Raw genomic sequence first — 13,909 nt, forward strand, 5'->3', positions numbered from 1 at the left:
ACTGCTGTAAATGCTTCATGCTTTCATTCATAATCTGTTTATATATTTTTTTAATGTATCTGTTATTTTATAGTCTATGCCTCCTAGATCAGTACAGTATCTTGGTCATTCTATCTCTGATGCTTGGGGATTTTACAAGGCTCACATTAATTAATACTTTGAGGAAGTGGCCAGAGCAAAACAGGAACCCCAGTATTGCGACCTCTCTGAGGACAAGACTAACAGATATAGACATACACATTCTGGGCAATCAGAACAGGGGAAAGGCTTGAAGCGACACTCATACACTGTTTGGGAAATTCGACGGAATCCTTCCAATACTGATACAGGTATTCCTATCTCAAGTGACCACAAACAAATAGAAACAGAGGGGGGAAAACTAAACCTTTGGTGTCTCTTCAAAATGTGCATCTGGATGGTTGGAGTTCTTTGTGTCCTGATGTGTTTGGGAAATCATCAGGCTCAAGGTAAGGGTATTTAATTAACAAAACATTTAAATACCAATACCATGATACTGTTGAAGGTCATTTCTTTATGTTAGAAGTTAGAAATGTCATGATAGAAATTCCTGTTATCATTTACAGAACTGTCTTTTCTCATCAACATTGTATATCAATGCATTTCTAGCAGGCTATATCAAAGTATTGCAAATTAATACATAAGTAAGTTGCCTATTTGGTTCTTCGATGTCAGATTGAGCCTTACTCTACATCCCCCTGTGTAATTTAGAAGCCAACCCAGCTATCTCCATGCCGGACAGAATCAGGGTGGCTCTGGCAGGAGAAACGGTCCTTTACAAACCCAAAGTGACCATCCCAATGAATCAGAGCTCCAGCAACTTAGTCTGCTCTGGGCCTCCAGAACAAAAGAAGATACAAGAATGGGGTATTCTTTTTGTCCTGAAACAAAAACAAGAACATTTAATTTGGAAATAACAGCATATAACAGTTCATACTCAGGAGAGTATAACTGTAAGTATAAAAATGTGGAGATCTTCTGGACCCTTCTGGTGAAAGGTGAGTGTGTGGTAGAAGAAGAAGAAAATGAAGGGATGATAGAAAGATAACAGTTAGTCAGTTAGTGAAACTTCTGTTGTCCACATGTTGAGTAACAGGAATTGTTGACGTGACAGTGAAAACACAATCCTTTTTTAAAAGGGGCCTTTTTTGGTACAAATACCGTAGATGTCAGCTGAATGTCAGATGTACGCCACCATCAACAACACGCATGATTGTCGTCATGAAAATAAAAAGCCCTCTAACTCTTTTTTTTCACTTGACTTTACTCTACTTCCAACCAAAGTGTTCAGCCATTGACTGACACTGGACAAACTCTAATGGTACTAAGTTTATTGTCTCTGTATCTCTGTGTCTCTGTGTCTCTGTATCTCTGTATCTCTGTATCTCTGTATCTCTGTGTCTCTGTATCTCTGTATCTCTGTGTCTCTGTGTCTTTGTATCTCTGTGTCTCTGTATCTCTGTGTCTCTGTGTTTGTCTCTGTCTCTCTTTCAGACGAGGGGTACCGGCAGTCTTACTCTGGTTTCAGCCTTTTCATCGTGTTGGGGGCTCTTACCACAGCCCTGCTCATCTTCAGTGTGATCGGCTCCATTTACGTGTTCAAAAGCAAATGGGTAAGAGATTTGAGAAAGGTTTGGTGGCAGTTCTGAAACACTGTATATTTTTGTACCCTTCTGTTGTGGTTGGTATGTTGTCATTGTATCAGTCCGTGTGTGTGTTAACTTGTGATTTCCGGGGTCAATTTATATTGAAGAATGGAAGTACCGGTAGTGGAGTAAGTGGAAGGAATAGAGGGGAGAATGAAGAGGAGGAGGAGAACGGTAAAACATCAGTGAATGCAGCTGCCTCTGCTCCAGTTTACGCTGTAAGCATGTCTCTCTTTTTTTTACCTTTATTTTACTAGGCAAGTCAGTTAAGAACAAATTCTTATTTTCAATGACGGCCTAGGAACAGTGGGTTAACTGCCTGTTCAGGGGCAGAACGACAAATTTGTACCTTGTCAGCTCGGGGATTTGAACTTGCAACCTTTCGGTTACTAGTCCAACGCTGTAACCACTAGGCTACCCGCCTCTATCTCCATTGACTTGCTGTAACTATATCACATTGATTTTACGAGTTGAACCACAACAACAAAATGACCTTGACACATGTCAAAGCTGTGTGTGGGTCATCAAAAGAATATCATCAACAAAGATCCACTGTTTTGATTAAGTTCCACATCCACTGTAGGCCCTATGTGATCTACAAGAATGAATGTGTCTCACCTGGAACTCTCTCCTCTCTCAGAGTCTAGAGTCTCGGCCAGCATCTGTCTATGAGGTCTTGACCCCAGGAGCACCAGCAGCAGCAGTAAACCGTGAATCTGTCCAGAGGAAAGGAAAAGTAAAGAGAAAGTCAAAGGAATCGGTCAGTGTGAACATACACTAACCAGGAAATATAAATCACTAAAGCCTTGGTTTTGTCATTCCAGATATATTATATTTAATTGTATTCTATTTTTCTACTATATTCTATTCCCCAAAATAGATATGAGTAGACCTATATCTACCAATAATGTTGATAAAGAGCTGTTTGAGTTAATGGGGATGCTACTGTCCTGACCTCTCTCCCACTCTCCTCCTACAGATGGAGAATGCAACGCCGCAAGGGGAAGGAATATTTGAATGCGTCTATGAGAATTTCTGACCTACTGGCATTTGCACTGTGTTTGGGAAACTATATGGCTCTATTTTCCTGCTTTTGCAATCTCTCTTGTTCTTTTACACAGACCTAAAATCACGTATGTATTTTACCCTGCAGCTTCGTGACTTCTGTTGAAAATAAACTGCTGTGTCTCTGGTTGTTGTCATCACGGAATGTCTCTGGTTGTTATTTTGTCTAATTAACAGATATTTGCAATATGTCAGATTCATTTCAGCGAGAGATTTTGCAAACTGAACCCTTGTTCTCCAAAGTCCCACCATAATAAGATTGTATCCAATGAGACTATTAGGCTATTTTGAGTAAGAACCAATCGAAACGCGTCTCCCATCTCTACTTCCGGGTTTGGTTTATTTACGTTTTTCATCTATTGTTGACCATGGCAGCGGAGGGGGACTTTCTGATGAGATATCGTGCTGTATCAAATAAATTGAAAAAGTACGATTTATTACGTTCTTGTCTTTGTTCTGTGTATCCATTCGAGTGACTATGTGTAATGCATGATCGTCTAATCTTTTGAGTTGCGAGCCAGGATTTCACAGCTAGCTAGCTAGCTAATGGTAGCCGGCTACACTTGCTGTCAGTTCCATGGGTCCAAAGAAAGCATCAAAAGCGTTTTTATTTATGTTGCCATTTTTATCATGTTTTGGCTAAACTCACTAGATAGATAATTAGTTAGCTGTTTCAAATTAATCCTCATCCCTGATTGATAATGATTGTTTAGCTGACGTTAGTTTTGTAGCGTTGTTGCCAATCAGGTACGAGAGCAGTGGTTACTAGGCTAACGGCAACTAGCTAACTAAACATGTCTGACATTCTGTTGTCCCTACTGGCTTAGTTGTAATTTCACTTTGCCCACCTTAGACGTTTTCTTCGGAAACCCAATGTAGCAGAAGCAAGTGAGCAGTTTGGTGAGTAGCTAATGTGTCCTTTAAAAAAATATATGACTAATAACCATGTTTCTGACATATCAACAATTCATTCATATGTTCATGTTTTCAGATGATGACCCCTACTATTAAGTACACCATTTGCACAACGTCTGTTGATTATGTGGCTTGCATCTCACCCAGTATTTCTGATTGGTTGCAGGCCAGTTGGCTAAAGAGCTGAAGCAGCAAGACTGCCTTCAGTATGCAGCCTTCTGTGACCTTGCAATGGCAAGGTAAGTCTCCATCTCTAACTATTGCCACCTAATCAGAACATATTGTTTGCCCATATTAATATCATACAGACATGAGTAGCATAGAATGATAGATCAATATTGCCCTTTCTCCTCCATTGTAAGTATCCTACAACTAACATTATTTCCTACTACCTATTATAATGTAAATTAGATATCTCACATTACAATAAATAATCTATACCTGTTATATCCTACCTGAACCCACAGGTGTGAGCAGACTCTTTTCAATGCTCCTGGGGAGGCCCTGGCCCTGACCGATGCTGCCCGGCTCTTCCTGCTCTCTGAGAAGGAGAACAGAGCACTACAAGCCCCAGGCTTCGACGAGCACCTGCAGGCCGCACTCAACTGCTACAGCTTCGCCATCAAGGTAAAAAAGACTACAAATGTTTGACATAATAGAATAGAGATACACAAACGGGTCATAAGTTAAAGGTCACGAACAGTCAAAATCATGTTTTTCATTAAATTTGATGATATTTGGATAAAACCAGATCAAAGTATGAAACATGACTGTTGCTTCGACATTGGTAAAGTTTGATCCTAAAGTTACTGGTCTCCTCCCCCATGTCAAACACTTTTATTTCAGGAGGCGGGATTATTAACGCGATAGGGGGACAGCACGTGTGTGACGTCACGGGTTTGCAGAGGGGCATGGTTTATATACAGTAGCTAGATAGCTACTTTACTGGTGCACAATTTGACTGAAGGGTGTCAGCAAATATAATTAAAAGTTTACTTTTCATCTATGGCAAAGATCCTTCCATCTGTGCCTGGTGTTAGCTAGTTACTGTCTAGCTTGGTCTTCAGCCTGCATGGAACAAAAGGTGGCATTCAAAACTCAACACATTCGTCAGTGCTGCTGTGAACTGCATCACAAGAGACATAGATGTATACAATAAAAAAACATAATTGATGTAATTTTAATGTTGTATTGAGTTGCTTTACGTTTCACCAAATTTGCTTGAGATGATTTAACTGCAACACTGCTCACTGCATCCACGTTTCTTGACAGAGGCGTTTCATGACTATAAGCTTCCCTATTAAACCAGATGGAACTGACAGACATAAAGTGAGTGCAGCATTCAGTCTAGTTTAACCAGGCTTGGTGAACAACAGCTGTGAAAGGGAAAATGATCAATCAGAATATTTATTGGTTTGCTAGGGCATTTAAATGATAATCCAATCCTCTTTAGTTTATTGTTAAATCCATCTGAAATAACAGCTACAAAGAGATAGACCAAGCATCTGGAGAATTTCCCATACATACCCATTTTCCCTGGCCTTTCCCCTAGATTCCTCTGGAGACAGTAGCATAATGCTGTGTTTTACAAATGTGTTTCAGGTGTACATTGAGATGAACCAGCCTGTCATGGCCGCCAGTCTATCTCTGGAACTTGGCAATGCCCTCAAGGTAATGGACCAAACTGATCACAAAAGATACATTGGCAACCATTCCTCTTCTATGTCAGTCTGTGTAGTGAATTAAGATCCTATGATCATCCCTCTCATCCTTCTCTCTCTCTCCTTCTCTCTTTTTTCTCTGTTTCTCTGTCTGCTGTTCTCTCCCCCTCCCTCTCTCCCTTTCTCTCATTCTTCCTCGCTCTTCTCATCTTCATCTATAGGAGATGAACAGACCAGGTGAGGCCATAGTTCACTACCAGAGAGCAGCAGAACTCCAGACACAGCAGCCCATTGAGTCTCTGCTGTCTATGGGAGAGATGGCCACCTGCAAAATACTCACCCGTGAGTACAGTGACGGGATCTGTGGGGGTTGATGGGTCTGGACCATAGGCGAAGAGTTGCGTTATTTCAACTCCGTATTGATCTCCCACCCAGGAAACTGGGTTATGGTATGGGGATTACCTGCATGTGGTCCAGATGTCAGTTGAAGCCTATCCATGTGTTGGGGACTAGAGTATACCAGAGTTGGGTTCAAGACCATGTCAATTCCAATAAATTGCTTTGGACATGGATTTTCTCCAGTGGAGTGCAATTCAATTTCTGAATTTACTGGAATTGATATTGACCTGACCCCAACTCTGGTGTGTGTTTTTGTGTGTTTCTAATCCTAACAACAACATCATGATCCTGTAATAGACATTGTCTGATCTCTGTGTGTCAGGTGACTATGACGGCGCGCTGTCCGTGCTGACAGAGATGCAGCTGATGTGTCAGGAGAGGGGACTGCAACTGCCCGGCACCAGCACCCCCGTTGGTGAAGACATAATGGACTGGCCCAACACTTGTGGCTAACTCATCACTTCCTGTGTTAAAGCAGGAAGTTCATGAACTATTCTGAAACTGATAACAGTATGCTTTTCGTCTGCTCATTGTCTTCTTAGGTGCATTTCTGGACATTGTGGCCAAGTGTGAGATTTCTAGAGTACTTTTGCTGATGCTGCTTGAGGTAAGCACAGCATCGCGAAGATTGTTGTGCCTTCTTATACCATTACATTTCACTTCACTTGTATTCAATTCCTTCCTACAAACACTTACAGATGATTTATCACTGCAAAATTGCGTTATCTCTTCGAAAGCTGAGAACAAATGTCAATGCCTTTTGCAGCCTCCTCCCCAGAAGTTGTTGCCAGAGCATGCCCAGACCCTGGAGAGATACGCCTGGGAGTCGTTTGACCCTCATAGTCAGGGTAACTACACTACAGCCATTATTCTAACCCGACTGACCTTAAACACTCATACACACAACACTAGCAAGGTTGAGATGGGAGAACAAAGTTCATAATTATATATTGTTAAACCTGTATTTCCAACCCTCTCGTTGTAGTGACCTTCCTACCTGAGAATGTCTTCCTGCTTCTGCAGTCAGTTGTGGTATGTGGCATATTTCCTTACTAGACTCTATCACACAAAATACCTATGTATTGGCCCTTAATGTCCGGGTGAGAAGGTCAAGTGTCTCACGTCAGGATTAATATGAGCATAATTGTAGCACTGAGTCAACTTTTTAAAGCAAGAAACCGTCGATGCTACATCTTATGAATGAATGGTATTCTTGAAGAATATAATTTTGTAAATGCCTCATGAGCTTAGTTCAACCGTTGTACCCCATCAGAACCCAAAATATAAGCTTGTTTTACTCCAATGTTTGTAAACAATGCAAATGTAAACAAAAACTGTACCGCCTAACAACATGATTAAAACTATAATGTTGATATCATGGATGGTCAAGCCCTTGCATCCATAGCTCTGTATATGAATTAGAGTGGTTATGTTTCTCCAGGCCCATCCCTCAGCATTTTACAAAAACAAAGGCAGGGTGACGCTTTGTTATTGTTTTGATTTCAGGATCCTAGCTTTATGCTGATCTGTATTGGTGGTTATGCTGGGCTTTCAACGTCTAAAGTCTATATCAGTCTATCATTGTGTTGTTGCAGATGGCCTGCCAGGAAAAAGACACAGAGTCCCTCAAGTCTCTTCAACCTGAACTCTGGTAAGCAAAAATAAAATCTCAGTCATGTGGTAGCTATTTAGCTGCAATACACATTTCAATGTATTTTTTTTTTCCTTATGATTTTCTCATTGATATCTTGTCTCTAAATTGTTAAGAACATTTCCGTAGACTGTAAGGAAAATGGACAGTAAATTCTTCTTCTTCAGGCCTCTTCTCTCAGCAGAGCAGAACCACCTCCTTCACCTGGTGGTGCAAGAGCGGATCACCCCCTCTGGACAGGGGATTTAGTACAGTCCAGATCAACTCACTGCACCCCCTCGGAATGACACATAATGGAACATTCCTGTCTCTGTCTTGGTCTGTTGTAGGGCCTCTTGAATAATGTTTTGGTGTGGTTGTCTTTTCTAAAAAAAAACGTGGGAACCGGACCAAGCATGTCGTTGGACATACTGTACATCTTACTGCATCCCCTGTTATGCCTATTAGTGGTCGCAGGATTGCTCTCGTGGTGAAGTCTTGCATCATATAGTTATTTATTGGAAATATGTTGAATAGATGAAATATGAATGAAAAATATGCTTTTTTTCTAGCGTTTTTATTTTGTTAATAAATTGTATAGTCTGAACAAACATGGCTTAAATTCCAATGTAATTACAAAACAGAATCCCTCTACTGCATTATAATAAATGGTGATATTACATACACCGCATTGACCTCTGTTCCTGGTTTACCTTTTTCACTTGTACAAATTAAAATGTACTTTGATATAGCAGCCAACCAAAACTCAGAATCACACACATGATTAAAATGTACTTTGATATAGCAGCCAACCAAAACTCAGAATCACACACGTGATTAAAATGTATTTTGATATAGAAGCCAACCAAAACTCAGAATCACACACGATTAAAATGCACTTAGAATACACGTTACGACAATTACACAACAAACGGTTACAGTATTTAGATTTAAAAAAAACAATTACAATTGGTTCTAAAATACTTCAGTTATAAAAAATACAAATCCAAATTCCTTTTAAAAAATGTACTGGAAATTAAGCTTGTTTGCTGATTGTTCAAGTACTGCAACAGCTATGTAGCATACCTTGAAATATACAGTACTATATCAATTACACATTACAAATCTCCCATTTGAACAGGCATGCTGTAGTCTGCATAGAAATTGATTGTGCATACAATTCTTTGGGGTCCGCTCTCCCCCCTTCTGTACCACCTTCCTCCTCACAAGAAAAATCAAAATACTGGGACTGTTAATAAACGAATTAAGACCCAACCCTCCCTCCATCCCTTTCCAACACAATGCAAAAACGTATTAAAAACTATCCTTCCTTACAATCCTCCTCTCCTCCCCTTCACCCCTTGTTCCTCTACTCGCTCTTCTTGCGCAGCACCACGTAGATGACGCCCAGTATGAAGGTGAGAACGAAGGAGATCCAGGCCAGGATGAAAGAGTGTCCGAACCAGCCCTGGTCCTGCTTGTGGAAGATGTCCGTGTAGATGGACGCAGCAATCATTACACACAGACCTAGATGGAGACGAGTGGAGATTTAAAAACACCTGTTAGGTTAATAACAGTTATGTGCTGTACTGGAGACATCACCTCAAAGTCACTCATAGGGCTGTAGACACAACTGCTGATGAGACCATTTCAAGCTGAACTTAAATAACAGTGATAGTTATAGCAATAAACAATAGTGTTTTTCAACCATGCTCATGGGGACCCACCCACAGGATGTGCATTCAAAGACTCAATGATTAGTTATCAGTTTGCATCAGTTATTAGTTCTGTTTGCTAGTGCTGGACTACAACAGAACATATACACTATGTCATTACATAGATTATACAGTATAAAGATGCAGATACAGGGGCCCAAGCTACTTACAGGAGATGAGCATCAAGGCTCCAGAGAAGGTGAACCTCTGGCCCTTGGACAAGGTGAAGAGTTGAGCCACGAACACAAACAGGCCCAGGATGGAGAAGATGCAGGCCAGCACTGCTCCGGCCTGCACTACCTGGAGGTATTCTATAGGGTACAGAGAGAACAGGGCTCCATGAGATGGGAAGATGCACATACTGATCCTGACACAATATACTCTTGTCATACAGAACAATGACAGTCATTTATTTTAATTCATAATAATTACAAAATATATATTTTTTTTGTCCATGTAATGTAGGCCTACCAGCAGGGGTAGAAATAACACCATTCTGGGAACTCACCATAGTAAAAGGAACACATCAAAACTAGTTTCACTTTGGAAGCTTAATTCGACCCCTGCCTACCGAGCGAGTATAAGCATACGCACATGTCCACTCTATCTTGTTTTGGTAGAAGCTAATACTGTGTAGCCATAACAAGAGGTGAGCACACAGATGCTGTATCTTAATGTGAGCCAGTTTCAACCTGCAGGAAAATAATCCTGCAGCAACAGGAAATGTGAATGACATTTTTGTAGGGGTTGATACATTTTTCGTTGGGGAAATCAAGTCAGACATTTTAAAGTAGAAATTACAAACTTTCAAAGCCTTTTCAAACCTTGAGTACACTACAAGTTTGTATTTCCTGCTGGGCAGGAGCATTCCTGCAACAACAGGGTCATCAAATTAAGATACGGCATCTGTACTAGACCTTCAGCATAGTCTCCTTTGAGGTTGGTGTAGTGCCAAGCTGAGCCTGCCAGTTCCCACCGGCCCCACACATCTGTGGCCACTGAGTCTGTGAGCCACCAGGCCTGCAGAAAACAACACAGGAGAAGAGTAGCAAAGTCATTGTAACAAAACTTACTAACAGCTATATCATCTCATAACAGTGTTGGAACCGTGTTTTCAGTGTTGGATACTTAGGCCCAACGGTGGACATTTTTGTTCTAGCCCTGTATTTATTATGGTGTCCATAAAGACGTTCTGAAGTTCATAAGGAGCAGGAGAACAGATGGAACAGAAGGGGTCACTGAGGTGACATTGGAAGCATGTGAAAGTAAGAAAAAGCAGAGGGGATATTTATTTACTTACATTATCAATGGTTGCAACCAGAAGCAGGATGATGGCGGTAATGTGAAGAACAACGATTCCAGCCAGGACCAACATTGTGACTAACTGAGAAAAGATAAGTGTTGTGGAAAGATATACAGTGAGTAGGCTTTGCTGCTTATTAGAAACTGGGTGGTTCGAACCCTGAATGCTGATTGGCTGAAAGCCGTGTTATATTAGCCCATATACCACGGGTATGACAAAACATTTATTTGTACTGCTCTAATTATGTTGGTAATCAGTTCATAACAGCAATAAGGCACCTCTGGTGTTTGTGGTATATTGCCAAAATACCAAGGCTAAGGGCTGTTTCCAGGCCCTTCTGCGTTGCATTGTGCTTAAGAATAGCCCTTAGCCGTGGTATATTGGCCATATACCACACCACCATCGGGCCTTATTGGTTAATTATCTTATTGGTATTTACTTGCTAAATACGAGGCATAACCAGATCTCGCTCAAATATTTTAAAATGCTTGTATTGTGTTTAAATTGGTTTGCCTACAATGGGAATAATAAAATAGACCCAAAAGTGCAAACTCCCAGATAAATCAAGCACACGAAGTATTTGACGTCTGTTTTTGATCCAGGTCTGGGATAGAAGAGCGCTCTACCTAAATGATCAATTGGACTCGTTTCAAATACGACTCAAATCATTGGATTCGATTGCTCATTCACGTTTAGCCTATAAAATTAGTTTATAGATTCGTTTATTTGTTATCAACTACAATTAGACCGCTTAGAGGGTAAAGTAATAATGGTTGTTTCTGTAGGTCTACCATCACAACAACATTGTTTAAAAAGTTACTCAAGTGTATAAAGTTATTAGGCCTAAACGTTGAGATTATTCGTTTAACTGCAGACTAATCATTATTAACCTGAATATATGCATATATTTTTTTTTTACTCAATAGTAAGTTTCAGTAGAGAAAAATAATCGGCTATTCAACGTGGCCATGTATTTTAACTGGACTACTTGGCTGCACATTACCGTTTGTTATGGATGATATACCCGTTAGTTGCAACGGGCCCCATACACAGGCTATGAGAAAAGAGCGCGAGAATACGACGACAGAAGTGAGTCTGAAACATATGTGTTATACATAAATGAATACAAAATCTTTATTAAAATATGATCTATAATACTATGCAAGAAGTAAACCTATGTTGACGTTTTTTTGCCGCTCGCAAAAGTGAAATCCATGTAATCCTTCCAGAGCGTCCTTATCAACTGAATGTAGTTCCATTATAAATCGTTTAAATACCTCCCCAAAACTATTGTTTTCGCCCACAGAGCCTTAAAAAAATCGCTAAACAGTACCAACCCTCCACCAATCCCATTGAATAGAAATTGTAAACCGCATTAGGCTGATAAACATTACCTGTGAAGTAGCTTTTACGCACGATAGTTATTTGCAATTCTGAAAAGCTGTAACGTTAGACCCACCCAGCATCGAATTCATAGCCTACACATCACTATTTTTTTTTCTCTTCGGCCTCTTCCCTCCCTTTCCCCTTTCCCAAACTCCACCCATATCCTCAAACATTTTCGTATCTTTAAAAAGTCAGGAACTTTAAAATTCTATGACAAATAGGCAACGCTTCCCTCTGTCAAAACACTGCGTGAAGCTAAGTGATCTTCAAAGGAACTCGTTGAATGAATGGAGTGACAATTACGGCTGTGTACAGAATGTGTGTAGAATAGTCCCAGTTTGTAGTATATTCTTAATTCTAAAAGGAACCAAACAAACATGTTGCGCTCCACTCTAGCCCTCCTCCCCTGCCCTCAAAGCAATATGTAGGCTACACCTCTCCCTTTTACAATGAGCTCTCAACACATGAGAAATATGAATATATGAATACCTCACATTCCTATAAGTAAACAACAACACCCAATTCCCCTATGTACGCAGTATCGCAGCAGCAACCCAAAATATGAGTAGAATAGCAACAGCCATGACCTATCCGTGTTTTAGGTAATGATATACTGCACACATCATTTCCATAGCAATGTTTCCCCCCCACATAGTTTATGGATGTCATTTTGTACTTGAGCCTATAGGCCTACTTTTTTTTACCCTCAAAATTTCAAGGTATTAACAAATTCTTTCTACTGTGTCTCATTTTCTTCCATGATGAAATCCAACCAGATTTTTGTTTTGTCTGAGTTAATTAACAGCACATGTGAGAAGCGCTCTACATTTGCAAAATCAGTTTGGAATTACAGCTGTCAGGTCTAATATACAGATTTGGCGTTATAATCGAATTTCGCATGTAGAGTTTCACATTCTGAGGTCAAATTGGTGGTTCCACTTTTCCTAGATGGGATTTTTCACCTCAAAGCTGTCCTTTTGCACAGTAGGTAGGCCTACTTTGGACATGTCTTGGGGAACATTGTGTTGTCAATTACAGGATGCTCAGTGGGTACCATGGTGATGTCCAACAGCAATATCAGCCTGACCATGACACCTTCTCAAGTAAGTAAATATATAGGTGTATTTCTAGTCTTAGGCTACAAAATAATACAAGTATGTCCTTATCTTACACATGATAATGTGTCTGTTCTAATGTAACCCTATGTCCTGAAGATATTGCCTCAGTTAAACAGCAGATCTACTCTCCAGTCCCTGGGCTCGAACCCCAGCAGGGACATCATAGGCATGCCATACAGCGGTGGACCCCACTGTCCATTGTGGGAACGACATCCTGATGTTCACATTCCAGAAACAGGACATTCCAAACTTCTTAATTGACAGATGTATGTAAAGCCATATATTGTAACACTAGCAGGCCTTGTGGAAGTCATGCTGCAGTAGGCCTTGCGGAAGTCATACTGCAGTAGGCCTTGTGGAAGTCATACAGCAGTAGGCCTTGCGGAAGTCATACTGCAGTAGGCCCTGTGGAAGTCATACTGCAGTCGGCCTTGTGGAAGTCATGCTGCAGTAGGCCCTGTGGAAGTCATACTGCAGTAGGCCTTGTGGAAGTCATACTCTAGTAGGCCTTGTGGAAGTCATGTTGCAGTAGCCCTTGTGGAAGTCATGCTGTAGTAGGCCTTGTGGAAGTCATGCTGTAGTAGGCTTTGTGGAAGTTATACTGTAGTGGGCCTTGTGGAAGTCATACTGCAGTAGGCCTTGTGGAAGTCATACTGCAGTCGGCCTTGTGGAAGTCATACTGTAGTAGGCCTTGTGGAAGTCATACTGCAGTAGGCCCTGTGGAAGTCATATATTGTAACACTAGCAGGCCTTGTGGAAGTCATGTTGCAGTAGGCCCTGTGGAAGTCATACTGCAGTCAGCCTTGTGGAAGTCATACTGTAGTAGGCCTTGTGGAAGTCATACTGTAGTAGGCCTTGTGGAAGTCATGCTGCAGTAGACCTTGTGGAAGTCATGCTGTAGTAGGCCTTGTGGAAGTTATACTGCAGTAGTCCTTGTGGAAGTCATTCTGCAGTAGGCCATGTGGAAGTCATACTGTAGTAGGCCTTGTGGAAGTCATGCTGTAGTAGGCCTTTTGGAAGTCATACTGCAGTAGGCCATGTGGAAGTCATACT

The 13,909-nt window shown here is 40.9% G+C and overlaps 2 protein-coding genes across 2 annotated transcripts; one reads left to right on the forward strand and one right to left on the reverse strand.

Moving 5' to 3' along the window:
* Positions 1 to 215: 215 nt before the first annotated feature.
* On the forward strand, positions 216 to 8,029 carry LOC135536325 (40-kDa huntingtin-associated protein-like). Its single transcript, XM_064962683.1, has 17 exons — positions 216 to 467; positions 730 to 1,016; positions 1,513 to 1,631; positions 1,772 to 1,882; positions 2,305 to 2,424; positions 2,644 to 3,156; positions 3,583 to 3,629; positions 3,811 to 3,883; positions 4,112 to 4,271; positions 5,247 to 5,315; positions 5,527 to 5,647; positions 6,027 to 6,119; positions 6,247 to 6,311; positions 6,471 to 6,552; positions 6,690 to 6,736; positions 7,300 to 7,355; positions 7,523 to 8,029. Exons 6-17 carry the CDS (start codon positions 3,098 to 3,100, stop codon positions 7,602 to 7,604), a joined length of 954 nt encoding a protein of 317 aa, XP_064818755.1. The 5' UTR covers positions 216 to 467; positions 730 to 1,016; positions 1,513 to 1,631; positions 1,772 to 1,882; positions 2,305 to 2,424; positions 2,644 to 3,097; the 3' UTR covers positions 7,605 to 8,029.
* Positions 7,724 to 11,842, reverse strand: LOC135536335 (epithelial membrane protein 2-like). Its single transcript, XM_064962691.1, has 5 exons — positions 11,747 to 11,842; positions 10,350 to 10,433; positions 9,967 to 10,069; positions 9,220 to 9,360; positions 7,724 to 8,861 (listed from the first exon to the last, which is right to left on the reverse strand). Exons 2-5 carry the CDS (start codon positions 10,422 to 10,424, stop codon positions 8,704 to 8,706), a joined length of 477 nt encoding a protein of 158 aa, XP_064818763.1. The 5' UTR covers positions 10,425 to 10,433; positions 11,747 to 11,842; the 3' UTR covers positions 7,724 to 8,703.
* Between the last annotated feature and the right edge of the window lie 2,067 nt (positions 11,843 to 13,909).

This window comes from Oncorhynchus masou, chromosome 5, assembly GCF_036934945.1.
Source record: "Oncorhynchus masou masou isolate Uvic2021 chromosome 5, UVic_Omas_1.1, whole genome shotgun sequence".
Lineage (NCBI taxonomy): Eukaryota > Metazoa > Chordata > Actinopteri > Salmoniformes > Salmonidae > Oncorhynchus > Oncorhynchus masou.